The sequence below is a fragment of the Paramormyrops kingsleyae genome, chromosome 5 (assembly GCF_048594095.1).
Source record: "Paramormyrops kingsleyae isolate MSU_618 chromosome 5, PKINGS_0.4, whole genome shotgun sequence".
Taxonomy (NCBI): Eukaryota; Metazoa; Chordata; class Actinopteri; order Osteoglossiformes; family Mormyridae; genus Paramormyrops; species Paramormyrops kingsleyae.
Genome location: NC_132801.1, coordinates 35,034,553 through 35,058,378, shown reverse-complemented (window position 1 = coordinate 35,058,378; position 23,826 = coordinate 35,034,553). Strand labels below are relative to the sequence as shown.

The following is a 23,826-nucleotide window of genomic DNA, read 5'->3' as shown; positions in this document are numbered from 1 at the left end:
CATTCTCAAATTTCACTTTACCAACCATACTGCATATAGGCAGAAAAACAATAGCGATAAACATTCAACATTAGACTTTAAAACCATCTGTTATGTCTGATTATTCAGTGGATCATAAGCTAAGCAATATACCCATGGATTGCTGTCTATCAGATAACTCCAACAATTTACCAAATGGATGCAAAATCAAGAATATTAATTTCCACCTGGCACTGACCATGTATTCCTTCACAATACTAAATCTTAGAATGGACCCCAATGAAACCCAATATTAGCATTTATATGATTATATTTGTAGTGCCTATACTGTAAATATTTATATTAGATTAGACTAAAAAGTGAGAAATTTAGTTAAAAGTAGTTTTTCCTCATAAGAAGAATGATATTAAGACTGTCAGCATTTGCACATCAAATTATGACATATCTGAGTAGCCCAGAATGTCCTGAAAACAAAACCATAAACCATATGTGGCTAACTCATGTACAAGCAATGTATTAAGCCTAAAATCAAAGGGATAGAAAAATGCTCAAAAATGGACAGGGTTCAAAGGGTTAACACAGTACTATGATTCGGTGTAAAACATTCTGCTTCAAAGTTCAAATGCAGCAATAAGGTATGTCTTATTTGAAGAAGTATTACACTTGTACAGAAGCATTTATATTGAAATATTAAGAAAAAATGTCCATGGTACAAATTATACTGTGACACAAATTTTAGGCCATACTGCCTAGCCCCAAGACGGTGCCTATGCTCCACATTTTATGGCGTGTTGTTCGATGTAGTCTGTTTCTGATCTTGACTTGGTCTAGCCCTGCCTTGATCTTGGTCTTGTCTTGGTTTCACCCTGCCTTTGTCTTGGTCGTGTCTTGGTTTCACCCTGCCTTTGTCTTGGTCGTGTCTTGGTCTTGAAACACTCTGGCCTTGATAATGACTTGGTCTCAGTATAGGTGGTCTTGACTACATGACTAGACTGACGGTTGGCACCGTGCACTCACGCCGAGACTGGGAACAGGACTGAACAGAGCCGAACCGGATGACAGGACTTGATTGAAAATTGTACTTAAGGGAATATGACTGCTGCAGGCAGGAGATAAGTCTCTGGGAACAGGACAGGATCTAAAGACAACCCAGGAGTATGGGGAACACAGGACTGAGGGGGGCATAGGGCTGCAGGACCAGACAAACACACGTGCAACACATGAGGGCATTCAGGGCAGGATAACTGGTCATTACTATACACAACAGGGTAACACAATGGGAAAATCATAATAGGTAGACATGACAACCTTGACAACACTAATCATTACCCACCTCGTGGAATTATAGCTGATCCAAAACTCAAACTATAGATGATATTAAGGAACAACTATGCAATTAGTTGTAATTGGATATTAACTTTAATTGGTCTTTCAAGAAATCTGACAAACCAATTAATCCAATATGACAAATAGCAAATGTTCCTTTTTTTCTTGCCCTCCCCTCCTTTGCCTTTCATTAGTATTGTTTCTCTGTCTCTCTTCATTGGCTCCCTATAGTAGCTCATATGAAGGTGAAGCCCTTTCTGCTGGCTTTCAGAGTCATTAATGGATAAGCATCTATCTCCATCAAGAGGTTTCTTAAGACCTGCATCCCATCTGGCCCTCTTCGGTCAGCAAACCAACACCACCTGGAGATCCCTCCACCATATGTGAAGTCTCACTCCAGACATTTCTCATGCATGGTTCCCTGAATGTGGAAAGAGCTGCCCAACCAAATCAGATTACCTCTACCCCTTCAAGAAACATCTCAAGGCCCATCTGATCCAGGAATACCTATCCAAACTTACACAATTCCATGTTTCTTTAATGTTGCACTTTTTGCTGATTGAGTAGTAGTCTTATTAAGTTCTTGCTTTGTTATGAAAATGTTGTGCAGCTCTTTCTCCAATACTGTTGTAACGTTCGTGGTGAACGGGCAGGCGGGAAACGGGGAAGGACGAGGCAGGTAGGTGAGAATGCAGGAAATGGGGTTTTATTAGGGAAAGACAGGGCAGACGGCAACGAACATCAATGACCGATCTGGGGAAAATGGACTCAGACGCGGACTAAATACACAGGACAGGCCGAAAATAACAGGCAACAGGTGATCACAATCAGGAAGTAACACGAGGTAACGAGGGGGGCGTGGCACACACAACGATCGGACGAGCCAGGCGTGACAACTGTTTATTACCTGGGAATTCATTGGAAGTTCAGTCTGACTGCACTTATGCCTTAGCAACTCCTTGACAACACGTATATTTGTAATGTACAGTTTGCCTCAATTGTACACCGCTTTGGACAAATGTATTTGCTAAATAAAGTAAATGTAAATGTTTCTTAAATTAGAACTTATGATGAGTATTCCCTTACAATCGGGAATTTACTATGTTCATATATATAAAGAATTTGCATAAAGTGTCTGGCTATATTTAAAATAGCTACTGGACTTAAAAAAAGAATTAAACCATGTGAGCAGCTTTGAAACTTTGTGATAGTGCAGAGTTTGAAAAATGTGACCCCGTGGACCCCCTCACCCCACCCCCCAGGTTGTCGCCATCTCCCTGAGCGATCAGACTGTGACTCTCCATGTTAAAATATCCCCCTGCTATTCTCTGAACGTGTAAATCCGTGAACCTTGCGGACATGCCAATTAATTAATGTGCAGTAAGAGATAGCCGCTCTTGCCAAAGTGCCCCTTAAGGGCTGCACTGCATCTGAATAAATACACAGTCTGAGCAAAGGCAGCCAGCTGGTAAAACAGCAGGAGCCCATCAGATTTATTTATAGACTGAGGAGGTTAATTTTGGTTCCACTCTGCTCTATTTTTAGAGGCTCGATTCCATTATTGAGAGATGTTTATCACTTCAATTGTATTCAAGCAAATATGTTGCCAAGACTAAGTGGCTCTTTAAATCCTTGCGCATGAATCTGATACAACGGCAGCGACTCCAGGCAAACCGGTAGGGGTCCTACTCGCATATGTGTATCACATGTCATGCCCAGCAGGCTGAGGTGAGGTCTTGTGAGAGAGACATTATTTCCAAGTGATCCATGTTCCATCTCAAGATGACTTAATGGCTTGAGATTTTTAATATTTTTATGCATGTTTTAAAGCATTTTAAAACTGAGTAAAGGTCCTCATGGAAAAAACAGCTTTCTGTGATTCAGTGTCATTATGTGGGATCAAATCCCAAAATTTACAGTCAGGCTATTCACCAGTGTTTGGCAGTCTGCTCCTCTCCATATGACAGTGATGCTCTCATTCACCCACTCCCTCGCTCTTTCGCCATCGCACAATCCTGCCTCTTTCCCTCTTTTTTTGGAAAGCCTGCATGAGTTTCAAGTGACACCTTCCACCATGCCTTAGGGGGGAAGGAAACCAAAAGTTTTTGGGGGGGGGGTGAGTGAGGGAGGGGGGGGTGAGTGAGGGAGGGAGGGAGGGAAGGGTGGGTGTCGAGGGGGAAACAAGTGACAGTAATAAAAGGAAAAAGTGAAGGAAGCCCAGATACACAGAGGAGAGGGGGAAGCGAAGGAGAGACATAAGCAGCCATGCCGGAAGCTAAGAAAGCAGGTAGGGTACATACTTACAAAGCAGGTAGGGTACATACTTACAAAGCAGGCAGGGTACATACTTACAAAGCAGGTAGGGTACATACTTACAAAGCAGGTAGGGTACATACTTACAAAGCAGGTAGGGTACATACTTACTGTACAAAGCAGGTAGGGTACATACTTAGGCTGTCAAATCATTTACAAACACATAGACGAATCTCGCAATAATAAAAATGATAATAATAATCATGCGACCATTCAGACTTTGTTCAAAAAGTTATTTTTGCATTATTCTGGTCCCAACCCATTTCAATAAGCTTATTGTTTGTTTGTCTTAGCAGAGATAGTGGCAGCTGTCGTGACACTTGTGACAACTGTCATAAGCTGCTGTACGGCAGGAGACTGCGAAAATCACATTTGTTGCATGTCATTTCATTATTATACAGCACATAAGTTATGACAGCTATTAAACTGTGCTGACGTGTTCTCACATACTGTTATGTGTAAAGATGTATTATTCTTAAAGTTTTGAAATACTTGTAATTCTATTCGATTTTTTAAATTGTTTAAATTCAAGAACATAGGAACATTAGAAATTTACAAATGGGAGGAGGCCATTTGGCCCCACAAGCTCATCTGGGGAGAACTCAACTACAGTAATAGCTCAGAGTTGTTAAAATCCTATCTAGCTCTGATTTAAAGGAACCCAGGGTTTTAGCTTCCGCTACACTAGCAGGAAGACTATTCCATACTCTAAGCGACTTCCTAACTTAAATAATAATAAACCAATGTGTTTTTTACTGATAAAAATGGGAAAAAAATACATTTCTTTTTGTTAGGAAACATTTATATAACTGAAATAAGTACAGAACATTGTTTTGATAAGAATACAGAAGCATCACTTAGAAAAATAAGATTAATTTCTTTGAAATGACTGGCAAAAGACTTGTTGACAATACCTGCTGCATTTTGAAAATGGATACTACTACACCCATGAATTTGCAGTGCATATCAGTTTTGGTATTTGTGAGTTTGATAATACATCCGCTTTCTACTTCCTGTTCACTGGGTACTGTAGCTTTTTCACTTTCGCCTCAAGAACTGCATAGCGATCTTTTTTTTTAGTAAAAGCTCCTAAAACATAATCATTCATGCTAGAATTAGTTTTTTTATACTTTGCAGTAATCTCAATTGTATAGGAGCCTTCACTGTATGCCAACTCATGAAATGTGACGATAGCAAGAGCAGCAATACAGAGGTTTCATTTACAGCAATGGAATATACTAGAAAAAGTACTGTTAGTACTTTTCAGAGAAATTAATAAATTTCCAAACTCCTACGACCATTTTTGCCAGTTTTCTGGAGTGTATCATTCTAAGGTGTGATGGGCAGAGTTCCAGCGACAGCAAACCCATTAATCAGCTGTGGGTTGGCAAATGAATCAGTCTTATATATTGAGGGTGGAGAGAATAGTGAATGTTAATATGCTGTTTCTATGTGTCTATACACCATTTGTGTGGGTTTTCTGAAAAAAATACAGTAGACTGCCTTCCCTAATAGTCAATCAGTATGGTATTCTGATCTATATTAGATCAAACACAGGAGATGAGCAATAAAAATGTCTAAGCAAATTATGTGTTAAATCCACATCACTTGACAGTACAGGATATCAAAGTGCTCACCCACTTCTCCTCTAACTATGAAGTATTTAGAAAATCAGGGAGAAATGCTGTTACTTGTAGGAGAACTTTCTGGTTGGTGGGGCTTCAGTCAGTGAAATATTTGGGATGGTGCAAAGTCTACTTACTTACTGCAAAGCAAGCTGTGCTAAGCAAGGAAATACTGGTACTGTAGGTGGGAAGTATCACAACGTTTTACAACCCGCTGCAAGGTGTTGGAAGGGAAATATATTTACAGCTTCAAGAGCAATTATAGACACTTAACAAAATAGCATACTGTATCTGTGCTAAAACACAACACCTACCAAGCTGTATTTTCAGGTGTGGTCTTTGTATTTTGCTAGAATTCATAAATGGTTGCTGCAAAACTTAATAGCATGACAGGGTTAATAGAATTATGATGCTGTGACAAATCTGACTTACTCGGCGTCATGTAGGGGAAGAGTTTCATTCCATCTTTCCATTAGTATCAAAAGAGGACAGTTCCGGAAAACATTCTGTGAGAAATCACAGTAGAAGTCTGTTCTAATCTGCAGCTGCCGCATGATTGGTTCATATTTCATTCATTTCGAGGGTGTGAATATTTTTTGCAGCCTGGTGACGGTTGCTATGTTTTGGCAGAATTATATTACAGCTGAAGGAATATACTGTTATAACATGATGTTTTGGCTAAGTTACAATGTGGTGGAACATGGCTAAAATAACACTTAGACTATACATGCACTTAAAAAAGGCATATAGTTAAAATTGTGTTAGAACACATGGTTTTCTTCAGTTATTTAGAAAACACGTATATAAATTGAATTTAATTTGAAGAAGTCTTTAGGTACTTAGTTGTTCAATATAACAACAATTGACTGAAAAGCAACAGAAAATCAATACGTTCTGTCAAGTGCTAATTTGAATTGTCTGGTTCATTTGGGTAGACTGCAAACACATTGAGGCTCCTGGCTGGCACTGGAATGCACTATCAGCACCCAGCACTGGCGGGTCGGGGTGTCACTCACTGCGGCATTTCAACAGTTTCACTTACACCAGAGGCAATGCACTATTCTTGGGACTTTCATTGCTTAGAGCTTGTACATTGTACATCACCCAAAAGCCACTTTTACACATAAGCTTAGACAAATAGCAGCAATGAAGTTCTTACTAGTTCACATGTTCTCACTGTGCTATTACACCTATTGTCTGTTTATATTTTTTATTTGCAGACTGTTAGTTTTTCAATGTGTTGGATGTGATTGAACAAATAAGCACCCCAATGCACTTTTTGCACACGGTCAATAAAACATCTTGAATCACAGGCAGTATTAGATTACTTCCTAACAAGTCATCATGTCCTACTGCTGGAAATTGTAATATTGTGTTATCTTAAATGAGGGTTGGGGTATGAATTGTGCCTTCTCTCTGAGTGGGTGGAGCCTGCATGCTCTCCCCGTGTCATGTGGGTTTTCTCCAGGTTTGCTGGTTTCTTCCTGCAGTCCAAAGGCATGCAGTTAGGCTAATTGATATCTACGATTTGCCTGTGATTATGTGTGATCCACGATGTACTGACCTGCCTGTGCTGCTGGGGATGGTCTGCAACCTCTCCCCATGCAAGCCTTGACCTTCATCAAAGGGGTTAAAGGGTTAGCATTACCGTGGATAGAGTGATTCACAAAAATGTAAGTTTTGTTTTAAAGGTTCTGCAGCAATTAAATTCCTGGCACTCAATTCTGGCCATTGTCTTGGCCTTTCCAAACTCTATGGTGTCATTGTCCTGCTGCAAGCAAATCTCTGTTCCCATAAGACCTTTGAAGATTGTTCCACTTTGACCTTGTTTCCTTAATGGTCTATTGGTAGTGTGTTAATTGTGTGCTCCATCCACTAATCCTTCAATTCCTTCCATTCAAGCAGCTCTTGCTCATGATGCTGCCACCACTACATATTAGAATGATCTTGCTGGATGTAGCATTTGGTAAAAAAAAATAGAACTCTATTATGTGTTTGATCAGCCTACAGTCTTTTCCCACATTGTTTGAGAGTCTCCTACATAACGTTTTGCATTATAATGACAGATAAATTCAAATTAATTTTTGTCAAACACAGTGTCCTCCAGGGAACTTTTAATTAATGGTTAGGCATATATGGTATCTGAACTTGAATTTAATTGGGTTTTTCACAATTTCATCCATGTGAGTCATTAGATAGATACATGTAGATGTTGGAGGTTTGGCTTTTTCTAATGGATGCTGATTTTGCTTAGTACTTTGAAGGATTTGTTTGGTGTAGATTCTGGGTAGATTTATGTGCCTTCTATGTCTTGATATTTGATGGCTGCGGAGCAGTGAGTGTTTGTCCACTCACACTCATATTGGAAAGGCTTTTTTGTTTCACATGACAGCGTATGCAATGCTCAGTGAGGGGACCTTCACATAGACATGTGTATTATTCAACATAGACAAGTGTATTCAGTATGAATGACCCTTTAACTGAAACTTTAACCAGGTGGTACAAACAGGTGGATTTCAATCAAAATGATACAAATTCTGAAGGTGACTGATGTGCAAGTACTTGAAGTAGAGATTCCTTTACCAGTGCTAATATTAAGGGGTGAATACTTTTAGATGAAGTATTTTGAGGTTTTTTTATTTAATTGTTTTTCAGTGTTAAATATTAAAAGCATACATTCCGAGATCCATATTTCAATGTACATTGACAGCATATTCAGCGTAATACATTCACTAAAACCTGTGACGAAAATGACGTAACGTTTAATACAAGTTGAGTGGCTTTTTATAGAAATGTTTACATCAGAAAGGGAAAAATATGACTGGCTTCCTCCCCCGATGAGCCATCTGCTCCTTTTTAACTGCAGAGATCTGATGTCACTGTAAATCAGCACACTGACGGAAACCCGAGAACGGCGGGCGGAGCGAATGTGAGGGCATATGGAAGGAATGAGGCGGCTGTCCATTAAACAAGGGCCCTACCGCACTGGGTGTGACCATCCCTCGCTCTGTTTTTTCCTGCAGCATTGGGACTGCCTTTTCTCTATGCCCTACCTTTTCCCATCATGCACCTGATTGTCACAAACACACATTCATGTGACACTATAATACAAAAGTTATCTAACAGTGCTCTCGACTTTAATACCAGGAATAGTTAAACGTAATAATAGTTAAGCATAACAGAACTCTCTTCTAAATTGCCATTGCATACCTTTATACTGCCTAACGGTTACCAAAGTCGTTCTCTCAATCCCTGAATAAAACTTTGCAAGCTAATTTCTTTGTCCTCCTCAACCCTTGACAGCCAAATGACCGCGTGTCTTCTCCACTTCGTCCTCCTAGCTATTACATTACCATACTGTTCCACCACACCCACCCATCACGTTCCTGCTATGACCTTCAAGCTCACGCTAACCTTAGCCTGAAGTGGCACATAGCACTCGTGTAGCACTGTGGTCCAATGCCAAATGACTCATTAGCATAATACAAGTCTTTCTTACTGTACATTGGGGCTGCTGAATAATACTCTAAGCTGAAAGCATCTCGACATTTTAAATGAACCTATATATTTAACACATTGCATGTTAAAGTATGTGCTATGCTATTTTATTATTTCCATGTATGTATGGCAAAGAACATAACACAGTTAGCCTCGTAAGCTAATGATAGCACCTGACTCTCCCCATTCACATCTTCTCGTTTTCATGGTATTTGCCAGCAGCCTGACCTCCATTAATTTCCCCCTGCTTTGCCCTTTCCTTGCTTTCCGTTTCAAAGGAACTTTTTTGGCGTCCATCTGCTCCTTTGACCTTTGCCCTCTAACCCTTCTCACTCACCTCACATATTTCCTTGGTGTCACATCCAGGGCCCTCGCCTGATGTAATTTTATATCCTAGGATATCAGGTTTTATTCCAATATCACATGCATCCTCATCAGTAATAAATTAGAAACATCTCTGCTCCGGCTAGTATATTTAGTCCAGGTCCGTCGCTTGTCTATCTGTTTTCCTTATTTAATAATGGTAATAATTCATTCCTGCACTCTCCACTTTTAGCCGCAGTTTGGATATGGAGAATAACATTTCACAACAAAACATGACCTCTGATGCTCAGCTTGTCACCTTGAGCATTCTGCCCAATTTGCAGCATCTCTCCACCTTCCTCTAAGCATTGGTAGCTGTTAAGGAGAAATGTCTCCCGGTCATAACCTTTATCATCATTTCGACAATCTGAAATAACAAGGTGACAGTCTGCACCTCACCAGTGTCTCATGTTACATTTCTGTCTCTGCTGAAATTTCAGTCTTAACTCCTATTTATTTAATTAGGTGTCTTTCACTATTATTAATTACCTTTCATTGGGAATGAACATAACAACTGCCTTGATCTCTTTTACTTTGCACATATCCGTACTGTGGATCTTTACAATTGCTCTCATTCCTTTCTCCTTTTTAGACTGTTTTCAAAGTCTGCCTGGATTGCTTTACATTAGCCTTGTAAATCTTATCAGCACGACTGTAAATCCATCTAGTGATTTAATGGAAAGCTTAACCGTCCCATGTAGTGCTGCCAAAACACACCCATGGAATCACTGTCCAAGTATTGCTCGTTCATAGACACCTGTCAAGACCTGTCAGAATCATGCAAACTCATGTTGCATGGATAAAAAATGACCTCATTGCATATATAGCAAAGTATTCACATAGTAATGTATTTCATCCGCAGTCCGAAAATTCAAAAATCCAAAATTCTAAAAAGGAAAATGTTAAAAATATATGTGTGTGTTTGTGTATGACAGCATAAACTTCTACAAATATTGAACTTTTTTCAGATATTTTTTTACAGAAGTTCCACAGTAATTTGAGTGAAACACATGGTTCTGCTTCACAGAATAATATAAAAGGTTAAAACTATTTGTGACTGATTCTGAGTTGGCTAAATGTGGGTGATATATGCCAATATCTTGAAATTGGACACCGGACAGTTAATTAACACATCACTCATGATACGAGCTTCTGGCTGGCCATGCAGCATAGGGCTATGTGAGAGTTTGCTTAATAAATGAAGGTCGATGCAGAAGATCTATCTTGTGAAGTTTGGGAAAACTAAAAAAAACTTGCTCTAACAGCATTTTTCTATATTATTCTGAATTTTAACATTTCAGACAGAGTGGATGTAAAAATGCTGGTTTGAATTCAGATGATGCGCACAGGACTATTGTGTTTTTAATGGCTTTCATTCATGTACTGCTCAGTCATGTGACTGTAGGCCATTTAAGAAACTAACCACAAAGATAGAGGGGAAAAACTGAGACCACTCAGCATGCCAGAAAATGATAAAATGATGCTTAAAACAATGATACAGTTCATTGTGTCTTCTCACACATATTCCTGGCTTAGTTTCTGCAACTTGCTGTATTGAAGTTCTTATGCTTCTTCATCCTGAGCTTCCAGTGAAGTCTTAATGACATGAGTTCATAAGGATGAAACAACAGCAAATGGGAATTTAATACAACTTCCAAATATTGGTCACTCTCTACACATAAGGAAGAGTTTTCTTACTTCCAAAAATATATATTTGTGTAGATAACCCTAACATGACAGAAGTGCAACACCACGGAATATGATCCAATCTCCAGAGATTATCACTTTGCACACAGATAGTTCTTGAGCCCTGAGGAATAAACCACGTGGTCACTGGTGTTTTCTGCAAAAGTTCTTATGACACTGAATTGGAGGATTTACCTCGCAGTAAATGCCAGATTTAAAAAGATGTTCAGGAGAACCAAGGGTTTTAGATTAGCTGAAAAATGCAAAGTTAGTTGTAAAGCCCCTCATAATTAGAGGTGTCATTAGGGGCTAAATATAAATAACAGTCTAGGAATGGTGTCTTATAACGGCGTGCAGAACACTGAGAGGAGGCCAGCTAATGTGCTGCCCTCCTGCCCTTATCCCTCACTGCAGAGTCAGCACTGACATTTGGCCGGCAGCTTTTCTGCTATTTGCAATGACATGAACTTGGGTTTTCATTTACATGCTTTGTCACAATTGCACAGCTACATCAAATAAGTGTTTTTTTTTTACCCTCATACCAATTTCTGATCAACCTGATTCTGAAAAGGTCCTATTCAAATGTTAAATTTAATAATAAATAATGCTAAATAACATATATAACAATACCAATCAATAGATTATATTATTTTGAAATATAGGTTATCCATATATTACGTTTTTAAGCTCTAAGGTTTCTTGCAATTTTTTTTTGCTGTTTAATTAATACTATTTAGTTTATTACTGGTTTGCCCAAAGTGTTTTTCTGCTCTTATACCTTCAAGCTTTGATTGTGGAATCACAGATTTTCACCATAGCAAAAGACTGCATGATCGTAGCACGACAAATTAGCCGCAATCTTCTCCTTACATGAGTGTAAATCCGTGAAAAGCGTACGTATGCCAGCCAAGCGGAATTTGTCCTGAGGCAGATTGTCTGGTATCAACAAAATTTCACAGCTGACTGCATCAGTTTCAGAGGCCTGTGTCAGAGCATTGGGACAGCGGTGTCCTGAGCGAGTGCCATTAGGTTCCCCGTCCCCCGCGGAACACCGTCAGAGCATTGGGACAGCGGTGTCCTCAGCGAGTGCCATTAGGTTCCCCGTCCCCCGTGGAACACCGTTAGAGCATTGGGACAGCGGTGTCCTGAGCCAGTGCCATTAGGTTCCCTTGTCCCCCGCGGAACACCGTCAGAGCATTGGGACAGCGGTGTCCTCAGCGAGTGCCATTAGGTTCCCCGTCCCCCGCAGAACACCGTCAGAGCATTGGGACAGCGGTGTCCTCAGCGAGTGCCATTAGGTTCCCCGTCCCCCGCAGAACACCGTCAGAGCATTGGGACAGCGGTGTCCTGAGCGAGTGCCATTAGGTTCCCCGTCCCCCGCAGAACACCGTCAGAGCATTGGGACAGCGGTGTCCTGAGCGAGTGCCATTAGGTTCCCCGTCCCCCGCAGAACACCGTCAGAGCATTGGGACAGCGGTGTCCTGAGCGAGTGCCATTAGGTTCCCCGTCCCCCGCGGAACACCGTCAGAGCATTGGGACAGCGGTGTCCTCAGCGAGTGCCATTAGGTTCCCCCCCCCGCAGAACACCGAGACATGCAGTGCTAAATTAGGCTTCATCCCCTGACTGTATTGCATTGTGTCAGAGTAGTCGGGTGTGACTCCCATTTTTAACTTTACTTCGCGTTTACATTTCCATTGATCTCTTTATTGGGCTGGGATTACAGCCAACAGGGGCCTCGGAGGGCACATAAGTACATTACAGCACAGACACACATGCATGTTTACGAAATAATGGTAATATACAGCCACGGTTTCACGTGAATAAATCTACCTGTATATGCATTGTGATTCTCAACAATGCCCTTCTGAAGACATTTTGTTTATTTAGTTGTTATTAAAGGAGTTGAAAATAGTTGTGGGGCACAGATGGTCCTTTATTTTTAATATTGTCAAAATAGGTATACAGAAGAGTCTCAGAATGAAGCAAATTATTTTTTTATTATTATTATTTTTCAAATGATTACTTATTTCTTACCTGTAATATTACATTTCATTAAAATAGTATTTCAATGTCATATTTACATTTAAATGATCAATTTTATATTTATATGTTGCATTTGCAGAAGGTTTAGTGTTCGTCATCATCACGATTCTTGCATGCTGATGTTAGCTCATACATACAGTACAGTATGTGCATCACCCTGTCCAGCAGGGGTCCTGTTCTGTGAGCTCAAGAGAGAATATGAGGGCTGAAGGAGAAAACGATGCTTTGAAAAAACTGATGCTTCTGTTGTTATGGAGGACAGTTCCAAATAATACCGTACATTTGGCGATTTTTCCATTTCCAAAGATCTAAATGAACAATTAAATAACCTGGTTGCTAAATTGCTATTTTTAAAATTTATATTCAGTTCTTTGTCTCCACAATCATCATTTGTGCTGTATTTACTAACCTTTAAATTTTACTTATACAATTGATTGAAATGTATTAAAAATGTGTCATAAAATTATAAAATAGTATGCTGAGGTAAACCCAAGATATTGAAGGTGACACTAGAAAGGCAAGTTTCTTTTTCATGATTAATATGAAAACACCCAAGTAAATACCAGAAGGACAATATAGTGGATGAAATATAGTGGATGAATAGACAACCAAACCCCTTCTAGCATCCATAGGATAGATGTTGTGAGAAGTGTTAGGAATGCATTCAGTTTTTAGGTGGGTATAACACATTAAATAAAACAGACATTGGCTAGTAACCACAATTACAATTAATTTTTGAAATTGGCTAATAAGCGCAATAACTCTGCTAGTGAAACATTGCATATTTGGGGTATTATATGAATAATTACATTTAAAAAAAAAAAACAAAATGAGTTTTTGCTCCATCACTTCACATCTCAGCTGGATTCCTATTTACCTGTCTATACTACTTAACCTCATTTCCGATCCTTTCAGGAAGAATAGGGTAGCTTAGTGGCCCAGACTCCAGATTCAAAGATTCATATTCAAAGATGTCACTGTCATTGTGTTCCGCACAATAAGATTATGGTAGTGACTTTCAAAGCCGATGCAATCAAGAATACAAAGCAAACAATAAATGCAAAAGGTAAGCAGTGTACAGAAACAAACAATATATCCCGATTGAAATAAATTATAAAGAGACAGACTATGTAACAATGACATAACGTAAAGTGCAGGGGTGATAAGTGGCAATATATCATAGGCTATTGCACATATTTGCATATTGTACAATGAATAGTCATCTCTGTAAAATGCAGTGGTGCATTATGGTACTTATGTTAGATGGCTGTTGGGGATACTCTATTCCCAGGGTCATGCCTTCCTATGTATGTGGGCCACTCTGGCATGAATTCCTTCAGGTCTTTTTCAGGTCAAAGACATGCAGCTGATTAACCCAGGGACTGTGAATCGGCCTTAATGAACTCGGGGTGTACCAAGCGTTATATAACAGAATATTTAAGTACGTGGTTATGAAGAGAGAGAGTATGAATGTACACTGACGATTACACTTATAATTAAGATTGCAACATTATCTTTTGCATTTTAGAGTGATCATTATTTTTTGCTTTCTTTTTCAGATAATGCACCAGAGGGTGATGGTAAGTCAGATGAGAGAGGGCATGGCTGTCTGTCTATATTTTACAGGGTTTCTGTGTCTGTGTGCCTGGTAAGTCAACACACGGTGGTCTTTATTTTTAAAACTGTCCTACAGGCCATGATTTCACATTGCTGAAGGCATCTGTGTGCAGCCTCTGCTTGTCACTACTTTCACATTCATGCTTTACTCTCAAACACGGTGATATTTAATTTCTACACATATTGCAATATGCTGTGGTATCCCCTAACTCTTTGGATACAAGTCTGTTCAGTTTTATTAATGACTGGAAGCAAACTGAAGGGCCGAGTGAATGTATAAGACGGTGAAGAAGAAGAAAGAACATGTGAATGTGAATAATTGTAAATAAAGCCATTATGACTATAATAGTGATTGCTGGACAAGCTTTCTCCATGCAATACATGCCAAAGTGCATTGTAAAAATATATTTGCTTATTAGTGTTTTTTATAGTGTCATTGAGGCAAAACAATACACACAAATAGCAATAAAGTCTGTTGGCGTGTGAAGAGATACAGTATTAACTAATGCAAGTAGCCTACCAGCCCTTCATATTTGGAATGGAAGTTTGTGTGGATCTTACAGAATTTACAGAGGAGAAGGATGACATAATCCTTTACATGAGCTCTTTGGGGCATTTGTTTGTATGTGTGTGAATGCTGAGATTTTTTTATTTATGGCTTATGAAAGCATTCCATCAGGCACCGTGAAAATAAGATCCTTACCAATGGGGTCTTACTTTTTTATTACATGGGTGTTTTGGGAGTGCGTTGAATGTTTTTAATTGCATCTATAACACTAATGTTAGATGCCCCAAATTTTTATTTGGTGTCTGTCACTTTAATGTTGCCTCGTGCAGAATGCCCTGCCTTCTGCTGGGTCGTCAGCCTTCCCCACTGCATGATCATTGTTGTGATGATAGAGTCCATCCATTTTTTGTTGGTCATCCTCTTCCTCTTTTACCTTAAATTTTTCCATGCATTATCGTCTTTTCCAGTGCACTGGGTCTTCTCATAATGTGCGTCAAATACGATATCTGTGTCTTGACACAAATGGAAATGCTTTTTGCTTTGTATTGCACTTGAAGGTTTTATGTGTTTTCTTGCCAGCATGTCCATTTAACCTCCACACTTGTACTGTATCCACTCCTTTCCTAAAAGCAGGCTCCCTTCATTGTCAGAGGGTGAAAAGACATGGGGTGACCAGATAATCCATGTCAGGGAGGACACTTTGAGCCAGGACAGGATATATAAACTGCCATTTCAATCAAAAGGACCTGAATTTCGCTTAAGCACTGAGTCCTTGCTGTGGGCTGATTGGTCAGTCTCCTATAATCATACGTGTTACTAATGTTAATGTAACTAGGTAGCTCAAAGTGTCCTCCCTGACATGGATTATCTAGTCCTCCTAATAAGACAAGTAAGATATGGTATAACTGTGTAAGACTCTGTGTAACTACCTGTATGTGAAAGTAGTCCAGAGTGAGCTTCACAGTCTATTTACCTCGACCTCTAGCCTGACACTGTGGGAACCCAAAGCTCAGTGGCCCTTACCAGTTGCAACCCTGTGGTCAGGGACCACGAGTCATCTTCTATAACTCTAGAGAAATCTATGTTTTTGGGCTGAGCCACAGTATGTGGACAATGTTTGGGCCTGGAATCACCAGTATGTGGGAAAGCTGTAATGATCAGAGGTCATGAGCTTCTGTAGTCTCAGGTTATGTTTTGGAATTGAACTCTGCATGACCTTTCAGCTGAGGGACCATTAATGCATGAGACTATCTTCCTCTCCACATACACTTCCCCTCACGCCATTTGTGTGCATTTTCCTGAAGGTTGCTTGTCCTCCAGAGTGACACAAACTGACAAAAAATGTCTGAATCACCATGCCTGCCACTGCACTGCATCTATAAGCAGTTTCTGCAGGCTCAGAAAGACATAGTATGCATGTATGCGTCTGCATTCCTGCTTATATCTGTGAGCTCATCACTGCGATCTACCTGCTGCGTACTGCATTGTTACACATGTCAGAATCGAAACATGCGGTGACAGGAGAAATAGGGCTCTCTGCACAGCGGTTGTTATGCACACACTTGTCTGTGTCTGAATCGGTGTGCGTATCTGCATAGTATGTGTTTGGGCGATGGATTGCAGCTCTACAGAACTTATACATTAGCATTGTGGCTAAAGCCTTCAGAAAAAAATTAAACAAAATGATTGTTACAGAAAAATAAAAGTGTCAACAAATGAGCAGGAATGCCAGGAGAGTAGTGGAGACATAATGAGGTCAGGTCATACACTAACAGGTACACCACAACATCCATCAGCTTAAAATAAACCGGCTCAGGGGGAACTTTTTTAATTTTAAAGTCAAAACGCACAATTGTCTCTTACTGAAATAACTATTCATTAGATGTGTAATGGTATTTTAAGGTGTAATTGACACTTTTTTTATAGTCGGTGATAAAACATTCAGTTGCATTTGTTTAGTTGATGGCTTCGTGCAGAGTGACGAAGCAGCGATGACATCTAGGCTCAGCGAGTTTCCTCGGGGCAGCCGAGGTGAACGGCCTTGGGACTAAGGGCCCCGCCTCCACTGATAGGCCTGTTCCGTCAGCCTCCCTAACCTGTTCAGCTGCATGCTGCCCCAGTTTTTATTTTCATTTTTTGTTGCATTTGGCACTAGAATCAGTTACTGAACCAAAAAAAGCTTTTCTGCCCTCTCAGCTGATCAAAATGTCAGACATGTAAATACTTTGCCCTTATGCCTCAGGCTGCACTAAATGGCTGCCCCAGGTAAAATGAGCTATAATTCTGCCCAATTCCCTAGATTATACAAGATTATACAGTATTTTCTCCAATTTGACTGCGATCTGAAATAACAGATGAGAGAAAGGGTAAGTATGATATAAACACATTATTGTAAGGTCTACAGAATCATGACTGAACAGTATTGAAGGTACACAATAATGCTTTTTATTACTATTATATACTGTCCTGTTTCAGTTTTGGCATAGTGCATTTTTTGTTAAAGTGAATGTATTTTGCTCCACATGAAGTGATCACATGGTGTCTAATTTGGATATGGAGAGCCGAACTCATCATTGTACATTCTGTATTCACAGATCTGGTGATATACATTCGTTTCTCCACTTCATTTTTAGCTGGATATATAAGTTCTTGCAGAAATAGGAGTCACTGGATGTCTGGCCTCTCTTTCCTAATAACCCTGTCATAGTGAGTAACACTGCTGGCCGTCACTCTTCCCCTGCAGCACCTGCCCAGGAGGCAACAGAACTGTCTGGGCTCTTTGTGCAGAAGCCAGAGACGGTCTGCGCAGTTGCAGGTCGGTAACCAGTCCCACCCAATTACCATCCTAGAGTTTATATTTCTAATCAGCCAATTCAGGATGGACTGTTTGTCGTATGAGCTATTAACAAGTGGCTGTACTGCCAGGGAGCGACATTATGTTCACGGCGAAGGTGGACTCCTCCAGCCTGCAGAGGAAGCCCGTGCTGAAGTGGATGAAGGGAAAGTGGATGGACCTGGGCAGCAAGGCCGGCAAGCACCTACAGTTCAAGGAGACCTACGATAGGAACACCAAGGTCTGGCCACAATTAAGTGAACAGAATACAGCCAGATGCCATTTCACATGACATTTGACAGTTTGACGTGGCAACCCAGATCTCATTCACCACAACCAATCAATGTAGCTCAGAGCTGTGTGTGATGTTCCTCAACCAATCACTGCCCAAGGAACACAGTACTAACGGGGATGCGGGTCATACCGCTTAGAATAGAAATAGAAATACCGGTCGGTACACTGTCATTTATAATGCATTATAGATACCTTCATAATGCATTATAATGGTTGGTATAAGAATTCAGGATGCTTTGTACTGCATTATGAAGGTATCTGTAGTGCATTATGGATGTCAGCTTCATAAAACATTCAATAACGCATAATAAACAAGGTTATAATATGTTATTGTTTTTATATTTATAGATATATATTTTTCTGTATTTATAGTCATGTTTATAATACTTTATGGATGTATTATAATGTATTATGAATGTGTTCATAGGTTGTTATTGACATGGCATTCATAGAAAGTGTTACTGAATATTCTTCTCATACACTGTAGTGATATTCCAGCTACATTTTATAAACAGCACTAAGGTAACCTCTTATTGACCAATAACATTTTAAATGCATGTAAACTGAGCCACATAAATGACATGCTGGAAATTAATATTCAATATGATTATGCAGTTACCCCTGGACTGAAGCACGTGTGGCTTTCCATCACATACTCCTTCACTGGGACGTAGGTCATTAAGCAGAAGTTATGTGACATTTACAATGTCCTCTTCCCGCAATACGGTTTAATAGCAACGTCATTACATTGAGTGACTGCCTGTGCATTGGGAGGAAAACTGCTGCAAAGCTTCTGCTGCCCTCAGATCTACACATATGAGATGAAGATCATCAAAGTGGTGCCTGGCGATGCTGGTGGTTACAGGTGTGAGATCAGTGCCAAAGACAAGTGCGATAGCAGTACATTTGAGATCACTGTGGAAGGTAAGATAAATTTGCTCAAAACGACCTCACACTCTATGAAAAGTTCGACAAATGTCAAGGTCAAGTTACCATGGACAATCAGCTAGGTGTCATTTTAGAGAGTAAAAACAATAACTAATAAAACAGGCAGTAATGCAGTTATCAAGTCATCAAGACTAGCAAACAAGTTAATAATTGTATGGCTTACTATGTGGGTGACATGGTGGTGTAGCAGTTAGCAATGTTGCCTTATACCTCTGCGGCTAGGGTTCAAGTCTCTGTCAAGGTTCCATATGTGTGAAGTTTGCATGTTCTCTCTGGTGTCTTTTGGTTAGTCTTGTCCCCCACAGTCCAAAAACATGCCAAGCTTAATTGTAGCTGCCAAATTGCCCATTGGTGTGTATGATCAAGCCCTGTAATGGATCTGTGCTCCATCCTGGGCTCTTCTCTGCCTTGCACCTGTAGCCTCTGGGATAGACTCCAGACCCCCTGTGACACTGAATGTGAGCAGCAGTTAAGGGAAATGGATGGACAGGTTTGCTGTGCTTTAGTCAGTCAATTTATAGACTAATTATTTTCAGCAGATTACTCTCAAACTATGTAAGACACAGATTTCCATGTTTGAAATTCATGTCTAAAATTGGGTGGCTGATTAAAGCAATCATAAAACACATTTTACCACCTATTGTTGTTCTCGCTATATTGTTTAACCCACAACCTTCCTACATAGCAGCAAAAGTTTTCACTTTTTGAAATTTCATGTTCACGAATTTTGAGTATAATAAGCAAATCTCTGTGTTATTACACTACAGTGCAGCCTGTGGAGGATGGGGTGGGGGGCGTGATTATCAAAGACTGTTATGTGTCAGAATTTAGCCAAGATTTTTGTATTTGCAGAGGTGCCACATACTTATTTTTGTTGTGTGAAAACTGCCGATAAATTTTATCTACAAAGAAAAGAGAGGAAAAATGTGTTCAAATGACCATTTGACATCACAAATTCAACAAAGTTGCAAGGTGAATTGAGCAGTCTTGTTTGTGCATTAGTGCATGCGCATGAGTGGTAGTGTGTGCTAATGATGATATACAGTATGCCTTCCAAGTGTGTTTAATACATTTGTGTCATATTTTACTGGTTTTGGGGTACAGAGTTACTGCCTTTTCCTTTCATCCCCTTTTGTTGGGGTATGAACTGGCTGGTGTGCAACAAGGTATTGATGTCTTTCAGTAATGGGAGTCACCGGTGCTCTCCCTAACTCTCCCAGGAAGTGCCTTCTCTTCTAGGGCTTCCCTTGGACCCTTACTGGGTTGATTTCTGTCCACAGCACAAAGGTATTACAGGTAGAAACATGTTATAGCTGCTATAGAACAGTGTTTCTCAATCCGGTCCTCAGAGACTCCCAGCCGGTTCATGTTTTTGCTCCCACCCAGCTCCTGGTAGGGATTAAAAATGTAGAGTGTTTGGCAGGGAATTGGGAAGGAGCAAAAACTTGGACCATGTGGGGGTCCCCAAGAGTCGGATTGACAAATGCTGTTATAGAACATGTCATAGATATTATAGAAACCCATCCTGGGCATCCGTCAGTTACAAGTGTATGTGCTCATAACCTACAGTAAAAAAAAGTCTCCCTGGAGAGATGAGAACCACAACACATCCCTATTCCTGGACCGGACTGTGCACCAAGCTGGCCCAGTGCTGCCTGGTATAGAGTCCAGGTTCCCCCCATGTTACGTATCATGTTAATCATCTAGAAAATGGCTGATGGTCAGAATGTAACTCTTTATCTATGTAGGAAATTCCATATTGTGTAGGTTACGCTCTATCCATGAAGTAAGTCCATTATCAGAGAGGTAATGCTGTATCCGTGTAGGTAATGCTGTATCCATGTAGGTAACGCAGTATCCATATAGGCAACGCTGTATCCATATAGGTAATGCTGTATCCATATAGGTAATGCTGTATCCATGTAGGTAACACTGTATCCGTGTAGATAACGCTGTATCCATGTAGGTAACGCAGTATCCATATAGGCAACGCTGTATCCATATAGGTAATGCTGTATCCATATAGGTAATGCTGTATCCATGTAGGTAACACTGTATCCGTGTAGATAACGCTGTATCCATGTAGGTAACGCAGTATCCATATAGGCAACGCTGTATCCATATAGGTAATGCTGTATCCATATAGGTAATGCTGTATCCATGTAGGTAACACTGTATCCGTGTAGATAACGCTGTATCCATGTAGGTAACGCAGTATCCATATAGGCAACGCTGTATCCATATAGGTAATGCTGTATCCATATAGGTAATGCTGTATCCATGTAGGTAACGTTGTATCCATGTAGGTAACGCAGTATCCGTGTAGGCAACGCTGTATCCATATACGTAGGTAATGCTGTATCCATATGGGTAATGCTGTATCCATGTAGGTAACGCTGTATCCATGTAGATAACGCTGTATCCGTGTAGGTAACGCAGTATCCGTGTAGGTAACGATGTATCCATGTACTGTAGGTAACGCTGTATCCATGTAGGTAACGCTGTAACCATGTAGGTAACATTGTATCCATGTAGGTAACGCTGTATCCATGTAGGTAACATTGTATCCATGTAGGTAACACTGTATCCATGTAGGTAACGTTGTATCCATATAGGTAACGCTGTATCCATGTAGGTAACATTGTATCCATGTAGGTAATGCAGTATCCATGTACTGTAGGTAACGCTGTATCTGTGTATGTATTCTGAATTCTCCATCTTTATCATAGTCTCATTCTTTCTTTTCCTATGCTTGGCCAGATCTGACTATGAACATTACAGATTACAGTACTTTAACTTGACTGCAGCACATAAGAAAATTAACAGATTTATGCTGAAAAGAAATTTTAATCTAGTGAAATTAAACGTAGTCTAAGATTATCTTGTGGCTATAATAGAAGAGCCCACTTGAAGAAACAGCATTGGTACAAAAGAGGATTGGCTGAAAGTCATACCTGTGATCAGGAAAAATGTCAAAAAAAATTTGAGCATCTCAAATATGCTAACATATATTTTCTTTTTTCAGCTGCACAACAGGAGGGACAAAAAAACATTCTTGAAGCATTTAAAAGAGCGTAAGTGTGTGTATATCTGTGTGTAAAGTCTAAACATGTTTACACAGGTATGATTTTATGTGTTGGACAATCCATCTGCACAACTTTTCTAAAGCACGTTAATTTCTTTGCGTCAATCTCATTTCTCCAGGGATGCAGGGGAAGATGAAGGTGAACTAGATTTCAGTGCTCTCCTAAAAGCTACCAAAAAGTAAGAGATACCTTATTTGGTTATATATGGCAAGTGCCTACTAAACAGGGAACATTCATTGAAGGATCAAGCCTTTATAGTCTTAGAGTTCAAATGCAAAGTTATAACAAATCAGGAAAAATGCTGCAGCCAGTCATTTAAAAGCTATTTCCAAGGCACATGTAGTAGAGCACTACAAATGGACAAATTGAATGACAAGTGCTACTGTATGTAAGTGCTACTTTGTCTTATACAATCATGATAGCTGGCATGTTTCATTAAATAAAACTGATGTTTCACTGCCATATTGCACGGTTGCTTTCCATTGCAGTAAAGATTAACAATGCTGATTTAGACTCAAATCATACATAAGTGCATAATAGCTAAAAGAGCTACCAAAAAAGATTTTAGGTCTGGTGTACTATTTTTGTATATCTCATTGTGTCATTTTCCAAAACTGGTTCCTGACTGTGTAATTTTCCAAGACTGGCTCATATATTCCTTTTATTATTAGCCACAGTTTGACTTTCCATGTTCTAGATCAGTGTTTCCCAACCCGGTCCATTGGGACCCCCAGCTGTCCACATTTTTGCTCCCTCCCAGCTCCCTGCCAGACAGTCCACATACCAGGAGCTGGGAGGAGCAAAACCGTGGACTGTCTGGGGGGTTCCTGAGGACTGGGTTGGGAAACATTGTTCTAGATGTGAAGTTTCCCTGTATAATTATAGTTAATCTCTTTCTCTCCCGATTTCCTCCTACTCTTAGGAAGAAGAAGGGAGAGGTGAAAGAGGAAATTGATGTTTGGGCCATTCTGAAAAACGCGCACCCCAGTGAATACGAGAAGATCGCCTTCCAGTACGGTATTACAGATCTGCGGGGCATGCTGAAACGTCTCAAGAAGATGAAAGCAGCAGAACCCACGTCAAGTGATGGTGAGAGTAATAGTAGGACAGCAGCAAATAGGTGTTGTTCACTTTGGCTCACAAATGAATCTGTGACAAAGTACAACTTTTTCATAAATCGACAATACCACTTACTGAAAAATCTCAGTGGTAACAGTTTTCCAACAAATTGATGTCTGTACTAGGATGGGAGTTGCAGGCAGAATTAATAGTCAGATTTCTCCGACGTTATTCAGATAATATTCTGATAACTCTGCCCCCCCCCCCCCCCCCCACATACACACAGAGAAATGTTTATGGAGTATGGATTTCTTACCATTCAAACTGATATATTACTTATTGCTGCAAGGATAACAGAAACTCTTGAAAAGTGGCTTGAATTAATTAAAATGAAGCTGCAATTAAGTTAAACTTAAACAGTTCAAATGCAGTTGTATGCAGTAACATTGAATAGCCTGTGCACTGGGCAGTGATGGGGAACAGTGATTTCTTTATTTTTAACATCACAATCCTAACAATACGTCTGTAGCTTACAGGCTGCTCCATTAATATATTTCCATACAAAATGAGACATCAGTTTTTGCTGCAGAAGGACAACTTAAAAGATTGAAACTAGGGCTGAACAATAATGGAAAAATTCACATTGC

At 40.0% G+C, this 23,826-nt stretch overlaps 1 protein-coding gene across 1 annotated transcript in view; it reads left to right on the top strand.

Annotated features, from left to right (window-relative positions):
* The first annotated feature begins 3,467 nt into the window (after nucleotides 1–3,467).
* mybpc2b (myosin binding protein Cb) overlaps nucleotides 3,468–23,826 on the top strand; it is a 39,340-nt gene continuing 18,981 nt past the window's right edge. Inside the window, exons 1-8 of the mRNA XM_072712656.1 lie at nucleotides 3,468–3,592; nucleotides 14,394–14,414; nucleotides 17,703–17,774; nucleotides 17,885–18,033; nucleotides 18,893–19,010; nucleotides 22,060–22,108; nucleotides 22,239–22,298; nucleotides 23,043–23,209. Coding sequence (XP_072568757.1) covers nucleotides 3,571–3,592; nucleotides 14,394–14,414; nucleotides 17,703–17,774; nucleotides 17,885–18,033; nucleotides 18,893–19,010; nucleotides 22,060–22,108; nucleotides 22,239–22,298; nucleotides 23,043–23,209 — 658 coding nt within the window. The 5' untranslated portion in view covers nucleotides 3,468–3,570. The remainder of the gene's footprint in view (nucleotides 3,593–14,393; nucleotides 14,415–17,702; nucleotides 17,775–17,884; nucleotides 18,034–18,892; nucleotides 19,011–22,059; nucleotides 22,109–22,238; nucleotides 22,299–23,042; nucleotides 23,210–23,826) is intronic.